The sequence below is a fragment of the Lissotriton vulgaris genome, chromosome 12 (genome assembly GCF_964263255.1).
Source record: "Lissotriton vulgaris chromosome 12, aLisVul1.2, whole genome shotgun sequence".
Lineage (NCBI taxonomy): Eukaryota > Metazoa > Chordata > Amphibia > Caudata > Salamandridae > Lissotriton > Lissotriton vulgaris.
Genome location: NC_141700.1, coordinates 463,941,507 through 463,968,284, shown reverse-complemented (window position 1 = coordinate 463,968,284; position 26,778 = coordinate 463,941,507). Strand labels below are relative to the sequence as shown.

Sequence of the window (26,778 nt, the reverse complement as noted above, 5' to 3'; positions counted from 1 at the left end):
GATAATCCTTCCTGCACTCTTGCATCCTCCCTGTTAGATACCCTACAAGGTCTCACCCTGCCCGAATTGGTAACTGGTCCGACCCATATAGCAGGTCATACACTTGACCTCATCTTCTCTAATCTTCCTTCTCTTTCTACCTTTCCCCCCATCCCTTTGACTTGGAACGATCACTTCCTTATTCCTTTTTCTTTCTCGGCCCCTTCCCCTACTCCCCCTATTCCCCTTAATCAAGGAACAAGACGCAAATGGACCAAAGTTACTTGTGTCTCCTTGGAGGCTCATTTTCATTTTCACCTTAATCAGCAAAATGACCTCGATTCTGATACCTTGAGACTGAACTCGTCTCTCTCCGATGCACTTGACCTGGTTTCCCCTCTTGCTCCTGTCACCTCCTCCAGATCCCGTCCCTCTGCCCCCTGGTTTTCTCCTCTGCTACGCGAAGAGAAGAGTAAATGCAAGCGGTTGGAACGTAAATGGAGACTCAACTATGATCCTTCTGCCAAATTGGCTTACAAATCTGCCCTGAATGCATTCCATAAACTTAAACGCTCCTCAATGAGAACCTACTTCTCCAATCTTATTCAGCAGGCGCAGAATTCTTCAAAAACTCTTTTTTTCTATTGTAAAAGATTTTGTTCACCCCCCTGCTTCAAAATCCCTTTGTACCCCCTCACAAGATCTTTGTAATGGATTATCTGATTTCTTTCAAGAAAAGATAGTTAAACTCTCCTCTTCCTTTGCAACGACTCCGGACCACCCTGACGATTATTTTTGTCCCTCCTCTTGCTCCTTTAATTCCTTCACTGAGCTAACTCCAGACCTTGCGTTAGCTTTGCTACGCAATGTTAAGTCTGGTTCCCCTCTGGACCCTGTCCTGGCCAAAGTCATGGGCGTTCTTGCCCCTATTCTAGTGAACCCGTTTCTTTCCATCTGGAATTCCTCTTTGTCACATGGTCATTTTCCCTCAGTTTGGAAACAGGCTAGGCTTGTCCCCATATTGAAAAAACCTGGTGCCGACCCTTTACTTTTTAGCAACTATCGTCCCATCTCGCTCCTGCCTAAACCTGCTAAGATTCTGGAGATGGTGGTTCAGAAACAAGTGGCACTGTACCTAGAGTCTAACCAGTTGCTTCATGATTCTCAGTCCGGCTTCAGGTCCGGTTTTAGCACTGAGACCGCATTGCTTGAAGTCTCTGAAATCATCAGGGAATCAGTGGATAGGGGCGAGGAGGCCATGTTGGTCCTCCTCGACCTATCCGCGGCTTTCGATACTGTCTCCCATAAAATACTTACCACCCGCCTACAACAGCTAGGGGTCGGTGGGACAGTGCTGGCCTGGATCACCTCTTTCTTGTCTAGTCGCTCTCAAAGGGTTATGATGCACCCTTTTGAATCCGAGGACAAACCTCTCCTGTGCGGAGTGCCCCAGGGCTCTGCTTTGAGTCCACTACTATTTAATGTTTATGTGGCTCCTTTGGCCAAAGTAGTGGAGTCCTGGGGGGTCAGGGTGGTCTCCTATGCTGATGATACTCAGCTTATTTTTTAATTCCGAGACCATTCTGACTCCCTCTTCTCCAATTTTAGAAACTGCCTTGGAAACATCTGTACCTGGATGTCAGCTAATCATCTTGCCCTGAACACCGATAAAACGGAGGTTCTTTTCTTTAGTAAGAAATCTCCCCCTCCTGCAATCCTTTGGTGGCCTCCCATCTTGAATCCCCCTCCCACTCCTGTGCAGGCAGCTCGCAATCTCGGCTTCACTTTTGACAATTCCTTGTCTGGAAGTGCTCAAGTCAACAAAGTAGTAGGGTCCTGTTTCTCCAAACTACGTATGCTCCGGAAAATCTTTCCCTTCCTCCCTCAATCTTCTCGTAAAACTGTGGTTCAGGCTCTTATCACTACCCATCTAGACTATGCCAACAGTCTATATGCAGGTGTCCCCCTCTACCTCATTGATCGCCTGCAAATAGTCCAAAATGCGGCGGCCCGGCTTATCGGTAACATCCCTGCCCGTACTTCAGTCAGAGCCTATCGACAAGAGCTTCACTGGCTCCCCATTCTACGACGCATTGATTTCAAAATACTGATCCTGACATTTCGGGCTATACATGGAATTGGCCCGTCATACTTGAGAAAGCGTCTCAAAATTTCTGCCTCAGTCAGACATCTCAGATCCAACAATCTGCGTCTGCTGATGGTTCCTAGATTCAAGCTTTCTCGGACTGGCGGCAGATCCTTCATCGTCACTGCCGCCAAGCTCTGGAACGGTCTCCCCCTTGACCTCAGGTTTTGCGTATCTGAGCCTATCTTTCGTCGCAAACTCAAGACCTGGTTGTTCACTAAGCGGTAGGATCGGGCACGATCAATTCATCGCTTTTCTTAGTCCCTCTGTAGGATTTGATTCTGGTCTCTCTTCATGGGGATAATCATGTAATCCTAGCGCCGGGACACCTCTGTCGGAGGTAGCTGTGCGCTCTATAAGTTTCAAAATAAATAAAATAAAACCTGCTCCTGGACGTCGCAGATGCCCCAGAGCCCACGTGACAGCGGAGAGAAGCCTATCGACAACCACCTGATTGCGCCCGACATTGCCTGGTTCCGTCCTGGTTCCACCCTGGTCACTGCTGAGTGACCCAGACTCTGTCCCCTCTGCTTTCAGGTACTTTTCTACTTCGATCCACCCTTGGATCGCACCGGACACTTCTGCTTCACATCGCCTGCAGCTGCAACAGCTTCAAGCACCAAGAGCCTGCGTGTCAAAACCCGACGCCACTTCGACCCTGTGCACCCACGGCCTGTGGGTGAGGTAACATTGTAACGCTGGTGTTCCTACACTGGTACACACCTCTAGGGTCTGTGTCTAAAGTTTTGTTCCTCTAGGTTCAGCGGAAGTATCTTTTAACTCACTTTGTGTAACTTTTACGCACCATTGACATTGCATTGGTGCAAGCCGCACTTTCCGTGCTGCACCCGAGTTCCGTGGGCTACTCCCGACTTCAGCATTGCTAGTCCTGACTGCTCCCAGCGAATCTCTAGGCCCTAGTCCTAACCACTGTTCGATTGGTATCTCTTATACCACTTTTTTAGTATATGGTTTAAGTGGCCACCGGCCCTTATCCAAAATTGTGCAACTTTGTATGTTATACTGTGCTTTTGATTTAACGCTTGTGCCCCTTTCCCCATAAAGAGTACTGGGGAGTAATTTAGAAATAAATACATATATTTTTATAATATATACTTGTGTGGTGTCCTTTCATTTGATTACAGGATTGTATGTGGTAAAACAGCTCGCTTAACACGACCTCTTAAGTTAAGCCTTTAAGGCTGCTTAGTCCATGCTACCACTAGGATAGCTTGTCTAACAAGGTTGACTTACAACCAGACATCTTTGGGGTTTGTTTGGACTGATACCAAGTGGTTCCAGAATTGGAAACACTACATATCAGGCCAACTTCTCACACTAACTCTCCGCCGCAACGTGTGGGATGAAGTGATGCAGTCTCGTCCAATAGTGTGCATGTTGGGCCTGCGCACAGATGTAATAGAGTTGGAAGTCGGGCGCCTCAAAGCCTCATATATGATATGGTTGGGCGTGGACCTTCCAGCTTACTCTAGCCTGTTTACCGGCCCAGGTCAATTTCTGGAATACAGAGCGTAGTCTGTCAAAGAAGGAGTTTGTTAGCCAGATAGGAACATTCCAGAATAAATACAAAAATCTGGGTAGGACAATCATTTTCTGGAGCGCTATCCTATCCGCCAGGGAAAGTGGCAGTTTAATCCATCTGTCAACCTGGTCCTCCAGTTTTGTCATTGCCGTGCCGTAATTTTCCCGGATCACCACCTCTGGGTCTCTGTGTCTCCATATCTCCAGGTACCTAACCGGGTCAACACAACATGTTAGGGGGTAGTCTAGTTCTGGTGTGAGCGAAATCACTTCTGATTTATCCCAGTTTATGCAGAGACCTGCGTATTGTTCATATTGTACGTATTCTCGAATGAGGGGGTTCAGGTTCTCATCCGGGTGCGTGTTATAGAGGACCATGTCGTCCGCATATAGCGAAATGCCAATAGGTCGGATAGTGAATTGTAGGGCCGTGGTGGAGTGTTTTTGCCGAATCTTACAAGCCAGTGGCTCAAGAATCAGGGCAAACAGCATAGGTCTATTACGAAGCTACCCCGTGGTGAAGTAGAGCACCTCCGAGCACCGCACAAATGACTGCAATAGTCTACTTCATTTCACTGATTTAATAACTGTTAATACATCAAAAAGTTCATCACTTGTTCAGCAATCCATTGATTTCATGGCTTTTGCTCTGACTTTCACCATAAGACTTTCTCAAGTCATTGCATCCAATACAAGTAATGTTGTTGATGTGTTATTTTTATTTCACTTTAATGTCAATGTCTCTGTTAATAAGTTGGCCATGTAATAAGCTTTGTTATATGCATATGGTTGCTTCCTACTTAGGTTTGTTTAAATAGCAATATGGATTGTATTTTTGAGTTTGAGAGATTCACATACACTAGGTTGTCAGGCTTTTAATACACCATTATAAGATGGCGCCCGCCATTAGGGACGCAGTCCATCGTTTGTTTACTGATTTAGTTCGGGATCAGCACATTTTATTAGAACACCTCCACAGACGCTACTTGCCGGCAACACGGAGGGACTAAAACATATTGAGCTTCCGACATTACCGTCACTAAAGTAAGTACCTCTCCTGAGGACCCTTTAAGCACGTCCGTTCTAACATACAAAACCGGGTTTTCACCGGACGTTCGTTATGCATTGTTTTTCAGGCTCCGGCGGCTACTTGCAAGTTTATGTGAGTCCACGACTTGGTTCTAATGCATGCATCTAGCCTCTGCACGGCTCTAGTTTACTTTAGGTAGACGCTGCACTACAAGGCGGTTTTACGATTAAAAGTGCACCCGTTTTTTCACACGCCAGTTTCATCATGTTATTCAATTGCACAGAACACGTTTACTCCACCTGGTATCTGTTTTCGTTACCACATCACTTAAAGCACACAAATTTAAGAATTCAGTTGCCAGCATGTTTTCACTTGACAAGCACTAATCGGGCTGGTGCACGTTTTGATGATATTGACACCCATGGTTTATCACTACAGGCACTTTTTTTAAAACAAAACATCGACGTACTCGTTCTTATGGCTCATAGCTATCTCCCCTTTTCTTTTTGTAGAGTATCCCCTGACGAAGGGCCATAATAGAGCCCGAAATGCATTGGGACATATAAGCATCACTATTTACTTGTATTGGATGCAATAACTTGAGAAAGTCTTATGGTGAAAGTCAGAGCAAAAGCCATGAAATCAATGGATTGCTGAACAAGTGATGAACTTTTTGATGTATTAACAGTTATTAAATCAGTGATTTGTGCGGTGCTCTACCTCACCACGGGGTAGCTTCGTAAAAGACTTTGTATTATATACGCTGCTTGGACACAACAGCGATTCCTCCGCAGCTCGCCACAGACCATTATCTGGAATATAATCGATTACCATTACGCAGTGCCAGCCCAAATCACTTTCTTTGTTAGTTCAAACAGCATAGGTGACAGTGGGCACCCCTGTCTTGTCCCTCTTGTGATCGGGATGGGGGTAGACGTTAGGCCGTTAATGCGGACCCTTGCCTTCGGAGCCGTGTACAATAGGGAAATCCACTTTAGGAAAGGTTCTGGGAACCCCATCTTACGCAGAGAGGCGAACATGAAACCCCATTCTACGGAGTCAAACGCCTTGGCGGCGTCCAGCAAAGCTGCAGGCACGTCCGGGTCTAGGTGATGGTAGAGAGAGAAGATGGTGCGCAAGTTTTGGGCCGTGGATCGTGTTGGCATAAAGCCTGCCTGGTCAGGTAGCACCAAGTTGCAAAGGAGTGGTTGTATTCTATTTGCTATTATTTTTGCCAGTATTTTCGCATCTATGTTTACTAAAGATAAAGGCCGGTATGAATCACAGTAAAATGGATCTTTCCCCGGCTTGGGGAGCGCTATCAACAATGCTACCGAAAGAGTGATCGGAAGTGTGCCTTCCTCGTACGCTTCCTCAAGCATTTCTGCAAAGTGCGGCACTAGTAAGTCACGATATTCTTTATAAAATCCTCCCTGGAGCCCATCCAAGCCGGGAGCCTTATTATTAGGAAGAGAGTTAAAAGCGTCAGTGATTTCCTCCTTAGATATAGGCAGGCAAAAATATCGTCTGTGAGTATCAGGCAGCTAAGCAAGGCCGATATCGTTTAAATATTCTCTTATATCGGAGGCGGGGGGGGGGTGACTCTAGCCGTGTATAGCTGCATGTAGTATTCTGTAAAGCAATTGAGTATGGCTGGTGTGTCATACACTCTGTTATTGCTGGCATCTATAATTTCGGTAATGTGCGTTGTACTGTGTGCAGGCCTAAATTTGTATGCCAAAGCCCTGCCAGGTCTACCACCTTCACCATAGCTACGTGCCACATATTTGCGCAAAAGATATGACTTCGTCCGCAGCAAAATCCTTATATGTATCAATCTGCTTTCGTATGTCCGCCAATAATGCATCGGAAGGCTGTAGCTCATAACTGCGTTCAAGGGCCCGGATAGCCCTCTCAGTATTTTCCAATTGGCGCTGTATATCATGCAGTATGCCCACATGGGCACCTATACAGTGGCCATGAACCGTGACCTTGAAGGCTTCCCATATTGTTCGCGTACTCTGAACTGAGCCAGTATTAGTTTAAAAAAACTCACGATTGCCTGCCGCAGGTCCTCCCGGTACACCTGATCCTGTAGTGTTGAGGGTCTCGATCGCCACGTGAATTGTCTCTGTGTATGTGTCGGGATATTTAATTTAAGTAAGACCGGTGCGTGGTCTGAGAGGGTTTTAGGCATGTGCGATACCTCGACAGCCCATGTGCAAATGTCTTGAGTGACTAACCAGTAGTCCAGTCTGGACCATGTACGGTGTGCTGCTGAAAAACAGGTGCCCTCCCTTGTAGTAGGGTTCCTCTGTCTCCATATGTAAACCAGGTTCCAGTCGGACATCTCATCTCGTAGGACTTTAGACGACCGCTTACCATACCGGTCTATGCCAGATGATCTGTCCATGGCAGGGTCTAGACATGTATTAAAGTCTCCGCCCCAGATCACTGTGCCAGGTTGCATTTCTCCCAGCACCGACCAAAGTTGGGCATAAAAAACGGGGTCATCCGTATTCGTACCATAAACATTCACTATAGTTAATGTGGTGCCCCCGTAGTTCCCTTGTAATGTCACATAGTGTCCATGGTCGGCCCGTATAGATTTAATGTGTGTAAATGGCACTGACCGCTTCACCCAAATTAGGACCCCTCTGGCATATGATGAATAGGAGGAAGCCAGACTAAATGATGCCCACCTATCACCTATGTGTTGTTCACGACTGTCAGTGAGATGTGTTTCCTGCAAGCAGGCGACGTCAATTTTGTGTCGATCTAAATATGTCAGTGTTTTGCTTTCTTTTTGTGGGTTGTGTAGGCCCCTCACATTCCACGAGAGAAGATAAAGCGGCCTGCATTCCTTCAAGTTATCGCCCCTACCATGTAGTGAAATCATGGACTGAACCTACCAGGGGCATCTCGTAGGCTCCCACTGTCATGTTCCTGGAACGAGTCAATCACAAGTAGTACAATCGTCCCTCTGCCGGTCAGAATTTTCTGGTTCGAGGCATTTGGGCTGCCTAATTCATATCCGTGCATAGATCGCCGCCTAGTGTTGGGTCCGGATGATTGCACATTGTTGTCCTAGAAGAGTCTTCGAAGTATCACGAGATAGGTGGCTCCTCCCCTGGACTACAGTGCGCATGGGCAGCGACTCCATCCTCAGATTGTTTTTTTCCGCCATTGGGTTCGGATGTCTATTTGTTAACTCAAGTTCGGAATCGATAAAAAAACTTTCTCTTTGGCCAAAAGGCCTTTAGTTATCGTCGGTATTGTCTTTGCAATCGGTGCCCAGTACTTCTTCCAGCTCGTTCCCCGAGCCGGTTATCAAGAGGAGCCGCGTGGCTTTTCGGCACTGAAGGCCCGGTCGATGCCAGAGGCCTTATCGACGATCCATCATGGAACGGAGCCCGTTCAAGAGGTGTCCCGTTTATAGTATCCTCACATCGATGTCCACCCGGTGTGCAACAAGTGCCTGTCTCCGGATCACGAAGAAGCCAGCTGTATGGCTTTCTCTCGGTTCCGCTCCAAGAAGACGATTCGCCTTCGAAGCGCTGCGCGGAAGGAGGCCCAGCAGACGGCACCTGACCCGGTGAACATCTTCGAGGAAGATGAGGAAGTCGAGCAGGAAGTTCAAGAGAACCTGTCTGATCCTGCTTCGGAGATCGACTCCAGTTACGACGCGGATGTGGAAATGGTCGATAATGAAGACGTCGTCGACGAGGTAGGAGACGACGATGAGGCCTTTGGGGCCGTGGAAGATAGCTCAAGCGAGGTGCTAGGCCCAGCCGCTGGTACAGGGGCCGCAACCAGAACACTCGATAAGGCTCAGGTCGAGGGATCGCCACATGGCCTTACCCAAGATCGTACACCTGGTTCTACAGCCTCGCCCCAAGGCCCGGCTACGGACATTTCTAACGAGCCAACAGTTGACCGATCGAAACCGAAAGAGTCGGTGTCTACACCACCGAAAGCACTGGACGCTAAATCGAAACCAAAAGTGCGTGTTGCTTTGGTCGGTTCGAAGGCCTCTGAACCATCGGCACAGACGAAACAGAAGAGTGTTATCGACCCGGTGAGGTCGCTAAAGGGTGTCGAGACAAAGACCGGGGCACCGAAGAAACTAGTCAAGGACGTCGACCCGAAGAAGTCGGCGTCGAAGGCCGTCGACACAGACCAGGGACTCGGAACTCATAAAGTTCTCCATCCTAAGCGTCGACCCGACAAGGCTAAAAGCAGTGCAGACCTCGAGTCCACACCCAGCGGTGGCTCGAAGGAACCCGTCGAGTCAACACAGCCATCCGCCTCCTTCTCGAAGCAGGTGTCGGACTCGCTAAAATGCATTAAAGAGAAGGCTACTACTGTCGGACCGAAGGCTACTCCACCCCCGAAGCCGGTCAGTAAACCTCCAAAATCGTCGGCACCCATCCAGTTCACTCTGCCGCCGAAAGTGGTACCTAAGGCCTTCGCCCCTAGGACGGCCGTAGAAGCGACCAAGAAGGTGTCCACGGGGCCGAAGCCTACAACTGCGGAGGTGGCCACTAAGCATCGACAGCCTCCGCCTGAAGATCAGTCAAGGCAATTCATCGACGCCGAGATGGGCAGACTTTCTATTTTCAAGCGAAAGATCGCCCCTGAACAGCCTATGGAGTCATATAAAATTCCATTAAAGAAAAAGAGGGATTCTGCTATGTCACCTCTTCTCTTTGAACCTATAACACCACATGGACAAGACACTGCCCCTATCTCACCCACATACTCAGATGTGGAGGCAGGGGATGATGACAATGAGGAGTACAGCTATCCTGTTGACACTGATCCTGAAGATCACACTGAACCATGGGCAGACGCTGCTGACCCAGGAGATACACAAACTGCCCCAGACAGTCATGTCTATGCTGTTAAAGCCTCGCCTACTGAAGACACTGCTGCGTTTAATGCACTTATTGAAAGGGCAGCAAAAAATCATGATGCCCAGCTCCATGCTGACCCTATTGAAGAGGATTTTTTGTTTGACACCTTCTCAACCTCGGAGAGAACTGTCAAAACTCTACCAATGCTAAAGGGTGTCCTAAAACATGCTGGAGACATTTTTAAGGAGACCACAAGGGCAAGGGTGATAAACCCCAGAATTGAGAAGAAATACAAACCGGCACCTGGGGACCCTACGTATATCAAGGGACAGTTGCCGTTGGACTCTCTGGTTGTTTCCAATGCCCGGAAGAGGGCGAACTTGCAGACAACGGGTGATGCTCCTCCCCCTGACAAAGAATCTAAAGTGCTAGAAGCATCAGGGAAAAGGGTGGCAGCTCAAGCGGCCAATATCTGGCGCATCTCCAACACACAGGCACTCTTAGCCAGATATGACAGTGCTCATTATGATACACTTGAAACCCTGTTACAACTCTTGCCAAATGAGTATAAGGAGGCAGCAGAGACACTAATACAAGAAGGGAAACTTATATCAAACGCATCTATAAAGTGTGCGCTGGACGCAGCAGACACTGCGGCCAGGGCAATTAATACAAGTGTGATGTTACGGCGACATGCCTGGCTGAGAATCTCCGGTTTCAAGCCCGAGATACAAACCACCATACTGAATCAGCCTGTTAACCCTGATCACTTATTTGGCCCAGAGGTGGACACCACCTTGGAAAAAATCAAAAAGGACACAGACTGCAAAGTCTATGGGGGCTCTACAGTCGCAGCAGTTCAGGGGTGGTTCCTTTCGTCGATCCAACAATAGAGGAACTTCCAGAGGCCAGCTGTCCCAGCAGACACAATACAGTATAGGAGGCACTCAGACCACCTACACCAAACAGAGTAGGGGTGGCTATCGTGGAAACAGCACCAAGGGCATAGGTCGTGGAAACAACAGCTCCCGATCCTCCGCCACTAACAAACAGTGACGTCTTGTCACTGCCCCCCGACCATACCACACCGGTCGGGGGGAGACTGCAACAGTTCCTGCCGGTCTGGAAATCCATCACTACAGACAGGTCGGTGAGGCAGCTTATCCAGTACGGTTATTGTCTGGAGTTAACATCCACTCCACCCAACATACCCCCAAGACACTGTCCTATGTCCACATAGCATTTGCAATTATTGCAGCAGGAGGTAGTCATCATGCTGCAAAAAGGAGCCATAGAGCTCGTGCCTGTGGAAAAAAAAGGTACAGGGGTGTACCCGCTGTACTTCTTGATCCCAAAAAAGGACGGGTCCCTCAGACCCATACTGGACCTCAGGCCCCTAAACCAGTACATTCTATCAGAACACTTTCACATGCTCACATTACAGCAGGTTCTACCGTTACTCAGTCAGGGAGATTTCCTCTCAACATTAGACCTAAATGATGCATATTTCCATATACCGCTACACCCGTCACACAGAAAATACCTCCGGTTCACCATTCAGGATCAGCATTATCAGTTCAAGGTCCTCCCTTTCGGAGTGACGACGGCGCCCAGGGTGTTTACCAAGTGCCTGGCGACAGTGTCTGCACACCTACGGAGAGAGAACGTTCACGTCTACCCTTATCTGGACGACTGGCTTATCCAGGCGAAGTCGGCCCAGCAGTGTGCCGCCCACATGTCCCACACCATTCACCTTCTTCACGATCTGGGGTTCTCACTGAATTATCCAAAGTCCCACCTTCAGCCCGCCCACGTACGGCAGTATCTGGGCGCGACAATAGATACTCTGGCAGCCAAAGCACAGCCAATTTCAGTGAGGATAAACAGCATGCAATTGCTGATACAAAAATTCAAACCACAACACTCGCTTCCAGCACGAGTGTTCATGCAGTTGATAGGCATGATGGCCTCCAGCATCTTCATAGTCCCGCACGCGAGACTACACATGCGTCCGCTTCAGGAGTGCTTAGCATGTCAGTGGAATCAGGCTCACAGACAGTTGAAAGACCTAGTGTTAGTGACCGGTCGCGCATACAACTCTCTGCATTGGTGGAATCCACAAAACCTTTGCAGAGGCCGACCGTTCCAGGAGCCTGTACCACAGATTATTCTGACAACGGACGCATTTCTCCAGGGATGGGGAGCTCATGTACTCCACTACACGGTGCAGGGACTATGGACAGCACAGCAGAGGAAGATGCACATCAACCTTCTAGAACTGCTGGCTATCTTCATGGCGATGAAAGCATTCAAGGTACATCTGTGCAACAAGGTTGTGTTGATCCGGACGGACAACATGACGGCCATGTACTACATACAGAAGCAGGGAGGTACACACTCTCCACAGTTGTCTCATCTGGCTCAGAGCATGTGGAAGTTGGCCATTCAGAGGAACATCTTCCTCATGGCGGAACACCTCCCGGGCAAGGACAATCAGATGGCGGACCTGCTCAGCAGGTACAGCCACCAAATGCACGAGTGGGAGATACATCCATCAGTACTCCAGCCGTACTTCCAGCAGTGGGGTCATCCAGAGATAGACCTGTTCGCCACAAAGGAAAACGCCAAATGCCAAAGCTTTGCCGCCAGGTTCCCACACCCACAGTCGCAGGGAAATGCGATATAGATGAACCGGTCAGGCATATTTGCGTACGCTTTTCCCCCAGCACCTCTAATACCGCTGGTGGCACGCAAGCTGAAGCAACACTCGATGACTCTCATCCTGGTCGCTCCAACGTGGGCACGCCAACCATGGTACACCACGTTTCTAGAACTCTCCGTGGTACCGCATCAAAGGCTGCACCTCACACCCAGGCTTTTGACGCAGAGCCATGGCAACATTCAGCATCCAGATCCGCAGCAGCTCAACCTGGCGATCTGGCTCCTGAGGTCTTAGAATTTGGCTACCTCAACTTGCCTCTGACTGTATGGATATCATAAGGGAGGCAAGGAAGCCCACCACTAGGGCATGTTATGCGGCAAAATGGAAGCATTTTGTCATTTATTGTGCCGAACACAAAATCAACCCGCTAGATGCATCTACTCACAACATCATTTTTTATCTGTTATGTAGGAGAGTAGGGTCTGCAATCCTATGGTCACCCCAGATGTTTGCTTTTTGCTTCACTGGTTTACGACTTTTCCTGGCTGTGGGCCTGCTAATCAGACCCACAGCCTAGCTGTTCTCTCTCTAAATTGACAACCATGTACCTTAGGTGCATTTACCAATTGGTACTGGGCCACCTTATCAGTCCCTGTACAGAATACCTTAGGTATCCAGGACATAGGTGTACCCAGGGCCTACCAGGGGCTGAAGCATGTATTATGCCACCCCTGGCTGGCCATCTAAACAGACACAACTGGCTGCACGACAGCTGGGGCAAGGTGGTGTAATCGCCCTTTGCTTTAGATATAGTTCTCTATATCTAAACCTAAAATGGACACATATATTCCTATCAGTCACTCCTATGGAAGGCCTTATAAATCCTGAAGGCAGAGTGCTTGGAATTATGTGAGATGGTGCTCTGGCATGAGCTGAGCCCGTTTGCAGCTTGCGGAACCAAGTCCTAATAGCTGTTCCATGATAACGCTATACCATATACTCTTAAGTGCATTATAATCCTCGCGGTTAAATGCTAACTTTGGTATAGCATTATCAAAACATGTCGAGTAAGGTGTCATACGAATTGGAATACTACCCGCTCGCCAATTCTGGCGACGGGGGGTAGCATTCCACCCTTCTAGAGGGACCCAACATGTATGTAACTGTGAACCCCGTTTAAAATTAACTCGAGCCTCAGCATCACAAAATGGATGCTGCCACCACAGACACAAGTCTGACCTCCTGCTGCTGGGAGTCCTTCCAGCGAGGGAGGCTTGGACAAAGGGTTTCCTGCCTTGGGAGGTGCTAGCACCACCCCAGACAGGATTTTGTGTATTCGGTAGGACAGGGCTGAAAGGAATGAGACATGCCTGGGGCACACAAGGTGTCCCTGTGCATACACCGGTCTAAACCAGTTCCTGGGGCACTCCAGCCCCGGAACTGGCGCAAGACCGGACAAAGGAAAGGGGGTGTAACCACCCCCCTTCCTGGTCCCACCCAGAGGAGGGACCTTGTCGTAGTGCAGCCCCCTTTAGCCGAATAAAGGTAGGAGCTGGTCCCATTGCAAACTAGATTATCCTGATCAACTTTACAAGAAGAAACTCTGGACTTCGACGTTCTGCTCAACAGAAGACTGAAGAAATCTCCCTTGTGGGCAAGGAGTGACCACCCTGCACAAGCAGGCACCATCAGCCTACAGCGGCTTCCCTTTGTCGTCTTCCTGCAAGGATCCAGACTTCAGAGCCCGACGAGACCCGGATTCCCAGACCTCTCCGACCTCTACCTACATCTGCAGCACAGCTGAGACCCGAGGGTGCGACGAGACACGTGGGACCGGCCATCTTGAAAGAAGCAGCACTTCACTCCAGCACGACTTCAGAGGCATCCTCGACCAAGTGCTTTGGGGACTGAGAAGCCCCGACCCCGAGCAGCTCCTGCACTGAAGACCAGCCCTCCAGCATCCACGAGATCTGCGTGGGGCCCTTCTGCCTGTTTGCTGCTCGACGCGTTGTCTGGTCACTTGCCGGCTGGCTAGTGGCCTCCTAGACGACGAACTGCGAAATCTTCACTGCTGGTCTGGTTGCTCCAGACTGGCCCTTGCTCCCTTCCAAAAGAGGAGCACCCCGGACCCTCCTGGTCCACTCCAGATGCCGTTTCCACTCACCGCGTGGGTTGCCTTTGCCAAGGCCTGTTGACTCCGAATCCGAAGACGACACCGCCGACAGCGAGAGCCTGCGTGGGACAGCTCGTGCCTCCATCATGGTCGTTGAAGACACCACCTGGTCCACGTGGCTGCAGAGACAAGCGTCCACCTTCACCTGATCGCGACGACGACATCTGGTTCCACTCCTGGTTCCACTCCAGTCACTGGCTAGTGACTTTGAACATTGTCCCCTCTGCTTTCAGGTTCTTCTCTTCACTGATCCACCCTTGGATCACACCGGACATCTTCCTCCTGACCGCCTGCAGCATCTTTTCCTCCAGGCTCCATAGACTTCAACGCCGAAACCCGACACGACTTGGCACCTATGCACCCGCAGCCCGTGGGTGAGGTAACACGAGCATTTCGGTGCTCACGGGTAGCTTGACTCTCCTAGTGTCCAGTTCCACAGTCGTTTTGGTCCTATCTAGTCAGGGACGTCCGTACTCAACTTTTTCTGAAAACGGTACTGTCCATAGATGTTTGTACGCATCTCGCGTGTGAGTTCACACTCTGCACACACGTTCCGTGGGCCTCCTAGTACTTACCTCAAGTTAGTATAGCGTTGTCCCAGCGATCCTACAACCTCTGGACAGCTCCATTCCTTTGATTGACTTTCACATTCCACTTACTTAGTATATGGTTTGTCGTGCCCCTAGGGCACCATTGTAAATCGTGCAACTTAAACGTATTTTTCGCAAGAGTTTGTCATGTGCTTAGCCCTCTGACCTCATAAAGAGTTCAGAGGTGTATGTTAGTTAATAAATACTTGTTTATTTTCAAACAACCTGTGTGGTGTCCTTTCACTTGGTATTCAAGGGGTTATATGTGGTAAAACAGCTGGCTTCACATGCCAAAAGAGTTTAGCCTAAAGACTGTTTTTGTCCATGCTACCATTAGGATAGCTGGTCTATAAGGTTGACTTACAACCAATCACCATAAGGGTTGTTTGGACTGATACCAGGTGATCACTAGAACTAGTGAGCCTCATATATCAGGCCAACTTCTCACATGTTACATCTATACAAATGCAATCTGGCCTATGCTTCCATTCGTATACATTTGTCCGCAATAGCAGCTTATCTCCAGAACAGGCAGCATCTCTCGCTTTTCAGAGTGCCAAAAATCAAAGCCTTTCTGGAGGGACTCAAACGAGTTATTCCTCCCAGACACCCACCAGCGCCTGTATGGAACCTAAACGTGGTCCTCACCAGGCTGATGGGTCCACCTTTTGAGCCTCTCCACTCATGCGAGATTAAATTCTTGACGTGGAAAGTAGCTTTCCTAATAGCAATCACATCGCTACGACGAGTTAGTGAACTTCAGGCACTGACTATCCAGGAGCCATTCATACAGATTCACTCCAACGGGGTGGTACTCCGCACTAACCCTAAGTTTCTGCTTAAAGTGGTTTCACAGTTACATATCAATCAAACTATAGAACTGCCAGTGTTCTTCCAGAATCCTGAGTCAGTGGCAGAGAGAATGCTCCACACACTAGACGTCAAAAGAGCTGTAATGTACTACATAGATAGCACAAAAGATTTTAGGAAAACCAAACAGTTTGTTGCCTTTTCACCACAACACAAAGGCAACCCCATTTCCAAAGCAGGTATAGCCAGGTGGATCGTTAAGTGCATTCAGATTTGCTATCAAAAGGCCAAACGCACATTAACGGTTCCCCCGAGAGCCCACTCCACGCGCAAGTTGGGGGCCTCCATGGCTTTCCTTGGAAATATTCCTTTAGAAGACATGTGTAGAGCAGCCACATGGTCTACCACACACACATTCACAAAACACTACTGCATAGATGTGCACTCCAAACAGCAGGCAGCTGTAGGGCAGGCTGTTCTAAAAACACTTTTTCAAACTGCTGCAGCTGGCACAGGCGGCCGCCGCTAATGGAGGGACTGCTATATATTCTATGCACAGATATGAATTCAGCAGCCCACATGCCTCGAACCGAATATGCTACTTACCAGTATGCATCTGTTCTTGGCATGTAGGGCTGCTGACATTCATATCGCCCGCCCTCCTCCCCGGCGCCTGTAGCGGCTGCAGCACTCAGAAGTACTCTTAGCATGGTCATCACTTACGGTGTTACACTCCATCTTTGCCACAATGGCGAAAAACAATCTGAGGATGGAGTCGATGCCCATGCGCACTGTAGTCCAGGGGAGGAGCCACCTATCTCGTAATACTTCGAAGACTCTTCCAGGACAACAATGTGCAATCATCCGGACCCAACACTAGGCGGCGATCTATGCACAGATATGAATGTCAGCAGCCCTACATGCCAAGAACAGATGCATACTGGTAAGTATCATATTCGTTCCCCCCCCCCCCCCTTACCACCCCCTCCCACTCCACCACCCCCAACTCGGTGGAGACATCTCCCACACCAACCATCTTACCTCCCCGTTAATCAAAACAGAAATCAAAGGAAAAAAAGAAAACTAATACTATTAACTGTGCGGTGCTCGCGTGGTGGTAGGAGCTGCCCACCCGTTACTTGTAACCAGGGTTACATGAGTCCGAGCCCACTGCTAGTTAACCTTATCCAGTCCCCACATATCTATTTCTTAACACTTATATGAGTCCCTGTGGCAACAGTATTTAACTACAGAATTGGGCCGCCAGTGTCCCCAGTATATTAGGAAGTACAGACGGGCCCCCAACATATTAAACTAATGTCCACTTATCTGGTTGCAAAGTCAGCCGCATAGGTATGTCCATATCACCAATGTCCAATGTCTTTAAAGTTGAGGATATCTCTCAGGAGTATAACCTTCTAGTGGCATCATTACAGTCTCGGAGCAGGGCTATTCCACATCAGACAGGATCAGCTGCTCTCCCTGTTCGCTACGTGGCGATCTTCTCCGCACGCCCAGTTTCGATTTCTGTTTAAGGAATTTCTGCACCTTCGCCGTATCATTGAATATCCGAGTTTTGCCCTCCACCGTGATTTTGAGCTTTGCCGGATACAGCATTCCATATGGAATGTTGAGTTCACGCAATTTTTGCTAAGCATCCATGAATTTTTTGCGAGCTTCTTATACCGCTGATGTGAAGTCCGGGTACAGCGGCAGATCCATTCCCTCTTGGGAGAGCTTACCAAGTTCCCTGGCCTTCCGCAGTGCTGCATCGCGGTCTCTGTAGTTTAGTAACATGGGTATAATGGGCTGCGGCCTGGACCCAGCAGGCGGCCTCGGGGCGAGCGACCTGTGCGCCCTTTCAACAATAAATACATCGTAGAAAGTGTCTCGGCCCAACAAGGTAATCAGCAGTTTCTCAACGTATTGCTCCATTGGGCCCGTGTTCTTGGTTTCCATAACACCCGTCAGGCGGATATTGCACTTTCGAGACCTGGCTTCCAAGTCCTCTGCCTTCGCCGCCATGGTCGCCAACTACTTCGCCATCCTAGTTTGTTTTGCATCCATTTGCGTCAGAGTCCTCGGCCTCTGAAAAACTCCGTTCCGTCATGTCTATACGTTCAGTATGTCTATCGAGATGTTCCGACATACGATCTACCCTGTAGGTCAGGGAGTCGATTTTACCATCTATGTTTGTGAGGGAGGTCTGTATAGTATGAAACATGGATTGTATGGCGTCGCCTGCTGTCCCACCAGCCTCCGACACGGTGGGCTGGGAAGGGGTCTGTGACTCTGTGGCATTATCTTGTTGTTTCTTCGTCTGCTCGAAGGTTAATTTCGATTGGCTGCGGTCCGGCTTCCACATGGTGAAGCCTTTGCAATCTATAGTAACTGCAGGTAAGTGGACAGCCCTCGGCGGGCGCCGGGAGGACAGCGCGCCGCCTCAAGCTAGTGTCTTAGTCCCTACCAGGCCACTCCGTCAGCACACCGTGAGCGCACCACCAATCCGGGATGCAAAAAATGCCGCTGTAGGGTAGCGTTGCGGCCCCTGACCTGTAGCGCCGTCGCCACTAGGTTTATGTCAGGCCAATCTTTCTCCCCACTGGCACACAGGTGGCCCCGATGGTGGGATTCAAATGATATGCGGCAGGCCCCAAGAGTGTCTTATAAAAGTTGCGAGATTTGGGGGATGTAATGGGGCTACTCCGTAGTTATGTCCAGACCACGAGTTCTGGCGCCCCGCAGCCGCACTCCACCGCACCACCAGGAGCAATGAAAAAGAGGGGCGCTCAGTCAAGCAGGGAGGTGAGCGCTGGTAGACTCAAGTCGTGCCGCCACGCAGGTGGGGGTCCGTCTTCATACCACCCTCCAGGCGCATATACGGCCCCTCGTCTCCAACCGGGTCCAGGGAGGGTGTTAGTCTAGCTGTCCCACGAGTCGCCGCCAATTTAGTGTGGCCTCAGCTCTCCAGAGGTCGAGGAGGGGCCAAGGGGGGTCACAGCGCCCCCGTCGCAGTTCCAGGCCCAGCAGGGGTTAATTCCGGTCTCCGCGATCGCAAGCGTCGAGGCCGATCTCCCGACGCCGCCCTCCCGTCGCCGCCCCCTCATGCACGGGAGCTGCGTCTCACTCCCTCAGGTCTTCACGGGGCGGCCGCGTTACAGGGCCACACCCGCGATCGCGACTTTAGGGGGCCAGGCCTTCCGGCAGTGTAGCTGCCGTGCCTAGTCTGCGTCGCGGCCTTACTCGTACGCGAGCCCGGGGTCCCCGCCCTGTAGCGGCGGCACCAGGCCCGTGGGTCCAGGCCGATGTTGCTGTGTGTCAGGACTGTGGCTGATGTCAAAACCCCCGTCGGTCACTGCCCAGATGTCCCTGGCTGGCAGTCAGTGGGAGCAGCGTTGGTGGGGATAAGGATGCAGGATGTTTCTGTAGGATTATACGGGCTCAGGCGAGGAGCTCGCTCAAAGTGCGGCTATCTCACTTGCAGGCTGCCTCCCCCCAGCCCCCCCCCCCCCCCCCCCCCCCCTGCAAATGGATCTAGGTGCCAGATATGCACTCAATTTAAGACATAGTGAATACCGGAATCATCAATGCTTTGTGATGCTTTGATTTTCGATGTAATTGCGGTCCGTGATATCAGCGATTCGCTTCGCATCTCTTGGTCAGCATCTTATTTTTGGTTAAATAGAAGCTTGCTGTTGGTTTTCTCCGTTTTGCACAGCAAAGGCTGTGAAACCCATTTCCGCCCCTCTTTCTGAGTTTCTCTTGTTCCTACTTTTTTTTGCCCAGTAGCGCTCTGCTCTGGACACTCTAAAGGGCTACCTCTTGGCCATTTCAGCCTTCCTTAGGCTTCCTGATCAGCCTTCTATTTTCAAGTCCCCTGTTGTAAATTGCTTCCTTAAGAGCATTACTCATCTTTTTCCTCCTGTTCAATTCGTTTAATGCCCCAGTGGGACTACAACTTGGTTCTTGCATATCTTAAGTGCGCTCCCTTTGAGCCGCTACATAACTGTCCTCTCAGGCTTCTAACTTTGAAAACTGTCTTTCTGATGGCCATCACCTCTGCGTGCAGGGTGAGTGAGCTGCAAGCTCTTTCTTCCAAACCTCCCTTTCTGGCTGTCCATCCGGACAAGGTCGTCCTCAGAACTAGACCTTCCTTTCTTCCCAAGGTGGTTACTTCTTTCCACATTGGCCAAACCATCATTTTTCCCACCTTCTTTCCGTCTCTGCTTCCTTCGAACGAGGAAGCGAGGCTCCACCGTCTGGATCCAAAATGTGTGCTTTACTTCTACTTGAATCTCATCATACAATTGCGGCTGGATGTCCAGCTCTTTGTTGATTCCACCAGGGCGACAGCAGCTACCACTGCTTTGGGACGGGGAATCCCCCTTAATGACATCTGTCAGGCAGCTACGTGGGCTTCGCTGCACACGTTTACTAGACATTACTGCCTGGACATCCAAGTCCGGAGAGATGGCTTCTTTAGCCGTTTTGTTCTACAGGACTTTCTGGTGTGAACTTAATATGCAGACCCACCTCCGGAGTTGGTATTGCTGAGGTATGTATTCTAAGCTAAGGAATCTATAACTAGCTGTTTCTTTCAGATGAACAAGTTACTTACCTTTGGTAACGATATATCTTTAAGAAACATAGGTTAGTTGTAGATTCCTTACCCCGCCACCCATCCTCCCCATTCTGCGAACTGACTCCTAGGGTTAAGGACTTCCTTTCATGGCCCTAGTTTTGTGCACCAGTTGTCAGTGTCTTGCATGGCTGTGCGCTTTTGGCGTGAAAGTCGTGTACAGAACTGACAGCACGCGAGGGTGGCGTCTATGTAGCTACCACAATGTCATCCTGGCGACCACGACCGCAACGACGAACTCGGAGCCGTCTGACGCCACCTTCCAGGGGTACTGTTGTCGAAAATCCTTCCGGATCCAGTCTGGCACCTGGGGGTAATTTTAAGGTAAGGAATCTATAACTAACCTATATTTCTTATATATTGTTACCGAAGGTAAGTAACTTATTTGATTGTTCACATTTATCTCCAGCTGAGATGGATAATGCATCGTACCATATGATGGGCCTACATTTGGCCCTATTTAAAAGGGATACCGCATTATACCATTTGGTGAATGTTCACTTAAAAAATTATGCTTCCCTTGGCTATGCCATGCTAAAATACACCTTTGGCTGAACTCTCCTCCACCTCATTTTTCTAAATGCTTAAGAAGAGTCCCATACATGAAAGTGGAGCATTGGAAGTAAGTTGCTCACTGTGAGCACTGTTGTACTGTGTTTCAAACAGTCTCACTTACCATGAACCACTAGAATCTCACTGTAGCTTCTAGGCTATTTATGCATACACTCTACATCATGGAAAAAATAAGACATTGGGACGGTTGTGTGTTGTGATGGGGAGGTATTTCCCATGGGTGTGGGCAGAGTCCTAACAGAGTTTGTTTTGTTTTGCAAAATGTTCCAGCCTCTCATTATTGGGAAAGAGACATCCACAACTACAAAAAGTAGATACCTGGAGTACATATGTTATTTTTAACCTCTAATCTCCACCTAAAAGCAGTCCAAGCACATGCTTCTGCTTCACACTCCTGAAAGATGTGGATGCTGTAGCATTTTTGTTCAACAGAAGCCTAAATGCTCTATGTAACCAGACGATAGCCATAAAAAAAAACACAGCAGGAAAATGTGTGTTTGAGAAAAGATTTATATTTTTTATTAATTAAAAATTTTTTCAAATATAAGCCTGTTTCTGGAAGTTCTCCAGTCTGATTAGAAAGCTACTCTGCATGATTTGGGAATGTGTTTGGTGCAATATTTATCTAAGGTTTGAATGTAAACCTTTACATTGGGCCTCCCAGTGAATGTGAGCACTTAGACAGTGAGTTCTTACTAAATGACTGGTTTCACTGAACTTATTATTCTGATTTGTGTGTTCATAGAGGAAAATGCAGAGCCTGAACTAGACGACCACGAAGAGGAGGAAATGTTGCCAGTAGAAATTGAAGCTGAGCCAGAGATAGAGCACTTGACTCCCTTATCACCGCCTACAAAGAAGCGAAGAGGTCGACCACCTGGAAGGTTAAACCAGTCAAAACCAGTTCAGCGTACGTAATTCACATACCTTTTCAGGTGTTCAATATTAATTCTGATGTTAAATATTTGTTACAGATTTCATTCTTTGTGTAATTTTATCAGCACTAAAGGTATTACAAATGGGTAAGGCAGAACTGGTTTGGGAGTGGTTTGATTAGGTCTCCATAGTATTTAATTGGTTGAACCATAACCCATATTTTAGCAGTGCATTTCCTGTCTTTGTGAAAGTTTTTGGAGTAGCTAGGGCCTCCTTGGATTGTAATCCAGAAGGTGTGTCCATTTACAGGAGGCCATATTTCCACAGGATGCAGGAAAGAAGCTGCAGTTTTGACTAACCCATTAATTTTTTGTATGGTGATAGAGCTCCTAATTTTAAAATTATATTTGCGTACTTAGTACCCCAAAAGCCTGTTGCCACCATTCCACCTCTCAATTGACTCTGCCCTTCATCAGTAAACCAGCCTCTAACATTTCAGCTTTTTAAGCCATCCTTTTTAGCCGCAAATTTAGACAGCACAAGTGTTGTTGTTGAAACAGAATCTAATTGAAGACTGTGGATTACTCTCGGTTAGACAATCAATTGTATTCGCACCGGGCACAGGTTTGAGGTATGCTCCTGCTTAATAGCAGGTTTGTAGGGAAGTAGGATCTGCTTTTATGGTTCCCCCCATTTTTTGCTGGTGTCCTATGTTTTTTTTTTACTTGTCTGACTGGGACTCTGCTAATCAGAACCCCAGTCTCTGTGCTTCTTCCCTAAATGGTGAGTACTTGGATACACCCCAGATTGGCTACTAGTGTACCCTTGTAAGTCCCTATTATTTGGCACTTGGGTTCCCAGGGCATAGGTGCTCCAGGGGTCCCCCATGGGCTGAAGCATGTATTATGCCACCCATGGGAGACCACTCAAATTATGACTACAGGCCTGCCATTGCAGCCTGTGTAAGCTGGTGCTAGCACCACTTACAACAGATATAGGTTTCCTTATATCTGAGACCACTGCACTTAAAACCTATGTCCCCCCCCCCCCCCGCCCTAAGGAAGGCCTTCAATCCTGATGGCAGGGTACTTGGTTATAAGTGTGAGTGTACCCCTGCATGGGCAGGACACCCCTACAACCCACGAAGTCCATTCTCCAGGGTTGTAAGTGCATCAGCCATTACGATACATAGAGGGGCCATGCGTCATTACGCAATGGTTAACTCTAAACTGGCTGTAACAAACCCTTTTCATGTTTGGTATCAAACATGTTGGAACCATACCCCAACACCGTAAACAGTGTTGGAGTTATGATGATCCAGTATAGGGTATCTTTCATAGATTCACATGCTTGAATCATTCCCCTTCATCGAGATGGGAGTCCCCGGTACATTTATAAGGGTAATGTCACATTGGACATAGAAGGTAAGGCCTTATATTTAGTAACATATCTAAGTTGTTATTTAAAAAGGACCAAACATAACAAATCAGCGGACACCACCCTTTAGAACCTTCCTAAAAGGAGCTCCAGTCCCTCAGATTTCCTACAGTACGCCGTGCTAAGGGAGTCTCCACTGAGCTCTGCTCAGTTTTCTCATCTTGACTTCTAATTATCTTTGTCTTCAGGTTTTCTCTTCGATTCAGCATATTTTCATCTATATTTCCGTTGCCTGAGTGAATTTCTCTGATTTCTTCATGTCAGACACACCTAAAACGCCTTTTTAAGCCCTTTGGTCCCTGCAGAAAGAAAAGACTGCACATTGATGACCCCCATAAAGACTGTCTTTACTGCCTTTAGCCTGATCACAAACCAAAGGATTGCAAGGTAGGTTGCACTTGTTTTACAAAGACTTTAAAGGACTGTGAGGGGAGGCTGTTATTATGGCTGCAGAGGGTTAAGGACAGGGAGGACCCTGTATCTTCTGAGGAGCGTGAAGGTTCCTCAAGATCCTCCTCAAAGACGCCTCAAAAAAAAACACTGGACGTCTTTCCAGTTCACTCCTCGCAGCAACCTTCAAAGAAGACACACAAAAAGTCTTCAGAGGCTACCAAGAAACAGAATCTGCCCTCCAGCGGGTCTTCTTTCCATCAAAGTTTGATTTCTGTCAAAAAATCCTTTAGAAATCTGCTTCAGACCCTCCTACTCCTCCGGTGAAGGTGAACATACTTTTAAAAGCCTTCCTCAGCCCTGTCAATGGACAGCTCATCAAATGGTAGTACCAAAGACAACAAGAACTCCACTGACTGTCGGCATAGTAACTTCGTCGACGACAACGGTTGCCTCAATTTCAGTCTCGTTGGCGTTTATTTAATCGTCGGCGACGAGTCAAGCTCCTTTGCCGTCAACGATAAAGATAGTCAAGAAATAGTCAACGTCAATTAAGATTCTGATGACTGAGATGACGATGAGTGCTTCGTCAATTGTGGTGCCTGCGTCGACAAGTCGTCCCTCTCATCGACGGTTTCTCCCATTGCGTCGTCGACTGCCTCAATGACGAGAGATGCATTGTCGACGACAGTATTGTCATCTACGCCAGTTACGTCTGGGACATCGATACCAATGCCTGTTTCTCGATGACGGTATGTGTACTGACGATTACCTCGTCAACGACATCAAAATCCAGAGCAGGAAAACTCTTTTCCCAGCAAAATTTCAGAGAGAGAAACTGACACCCTCATTAACCTTTCCTAGTAGGGTTCAAGCCTTATTGCTAACTCGTTTATTGGATGATGATGAAGACTCGGACGAAGACCGCTTGTTTGGGGCTGCGCAGAGCCCCTCAGAGTTGAATGTCAAATACAAGAAGACTCCGATGATGAAACCAATTCTATGGCCAACATACAGACTACTCTGACCAACGACATAAGCAGCAACTGCAGCCAGAGATGGTTTGTCTTCCTTCTGCTGATAACTGATCTACATTTCGTTCTGACAGACTACAAAAAGAGGTTTCCTACATCTGCACCATCTCTGGCTCCAGCGTTTTCTCCACCTCCTATGGTGCAAAGTCAGCCTCCACCCCTCCTATGTCTCAAGTATCTGTGCAACAGCTTCTATCTACAGATGAAGATGAAGAAGGACAACAAGAAAAAGGGGAAATCCATGTAAATCTATAAAAGATACCAATACTGGATAACTGTAGTTACAAGTACGTAACTCATTTCTTCCAAGTACTGTAAAGCTCCTCTGTGAGGCCCTCAGTGCTCCCGGTACCAGTCTTCTAGACAGCAAACTATGGCTGCTGCCGAGCAGAGACCCGATTCTGCCCTCCTGCTGCTGAGCTAAGCTCGAGCATGGGAAGACAGGACAATAGTTTTCCTGTCACACGGAGGTGTAACCACATCCCAGACAGGACTTAGTGTATTGGGCCAGGATGGGGGACCTTGGAGTTAAGGAGTCACTCCCCTGCATCGGCAGGCGCTACAACAAAGCTAACCGGTCTGCTGTTCCTGACCTCCCACTGACTCTGAAAGCTTCAGCAACACAAGTTGTGGTTCTGCAACTACCTCAAGGCCAGCACTGTCTTCACAGCAAGTTTGAAGCCAGTATCCCTCTTGGGAATTGCTGGAGCAGTATTCCTGTGTACTACGTCGACTTCCCTTCGCCAAGGCTTGTTGACTCTCTCCTCCAGAGATCTTCAGGGCTCTAGAAGCTTCAGCCTCAATCTTCTCTTGCTACCAAGATCTTCATCCTTACCACATCCTCTGCACTGTGGGCCTTCAACCTTGGTGAGCTGCTTGAGGTCCTCTTGTGACTTCTTTGCCTCCATCCTGTGGGTCCTCTTGACGGTCTTTTTTCCTCCAGTGGGCTTCCCTGCTTGCTCAGGCCTGCTCTGACTTGGGTACTCATGGTGAGTCACTTGGACCTTGCTGGTCCTGACACTGCACCTTTTTTGTCTGCTGCGTTTATTGCCGTCACCAAGGCTTGTTGGTGCTTCCGACGGACACCGACCCCCTGGCTCTTGACATCCGCTGTGGAACAGTTCGTAAACGGCTCCTGGTCTTCCACAGCATCGCCTGGTCCGCACAGTTGCAACTTCAAGGGCACCTTCAGCTCCTGCAACACTGGTCATAGGTGGGCATCCATCTTCCGTGCCTCCTGGTCTCTCCTGAGTGGCATAGACTGTCACTTTTTTTTAATTTTTTTTTTATATTTCTTTTTATTGAACAGAGTGACAAAAGGCACATCAATTGAGTACAAGCAGGCAACTTCATCTCTTACAGTGACATTGAATAGTATACAAAAGTCGTTACCGTTCTAATATTAAGTAGATCAAGGGGTATCAATAGTGTCAGCATCAATCTACGGAACATGGGGAAGAAAGATGTCACCTCTATAACGGTTCCAAGCTCCCCACGCCTTAAGCCATTTCCCAGGGCATCCTTTAGCAATGAAGACCCACTTCTCCCTGTACATGCACCCATCTAAATATTCCTTCCACCTCCTCAATTGGGGCGGCTGACTGGCACCCCACTGCTGAGCAATGTTACGTTTTGCTAACATATATGCTAGTGTTGCCCATTGCAATGTGTAGATGTTGAGGTCCATGGGCTCCCAGACATTTAATAAGCACCTCCGGGCTTCTGGCTGCATGTCGACCCCCAGTACAGACCGCAGTGTGTGATGGATGTCTCTCCAGTATTACTGTATCTGCTGGCAGTTTCCACAGTATGTGGATAAACGTTCCCAGTTCCCCACACCCCCTTCTGCACTCTCCGCCTGTCCCATAAGTACCAGGCCGGGTCCCGTTACATAGATTCTATGCAGTATTTTGAGCTGTACTGATCTCAGTCTGGCCTGGATTGCAACTACTCGTGGGGAGGAAACCGCCTCTTGCCAGTCTTAATCATTAAGCTCTAATCCTTCCTCTTTCCACTTCCCCCTGAGCATCAGCAATGGGTC

At 48.6% G+C, this 26,778-nt stretch overlaps 1 protein-coding gene across 1 annotated transcript in view; it reads left to right on the top strand.

Moving 5' to 3' along the window:
* Positions 1-26,778, top strand: part of CTCF (CCCTC-binding factor) — a 713,286-nt gene that overhangs the window by 595,844 nt on the left and 90,664 nt on the right. The window contains exon 11 of the mRNA XM_086945216.1: positions 21,746-21,910. Coding sequence (XP_086801342.1) covers positions 21,746-21,910 — 165 coding nt within the window. The remainder of the gene's footprint in view (positions 1-21,745; positions 21,911-26,778) is intronic.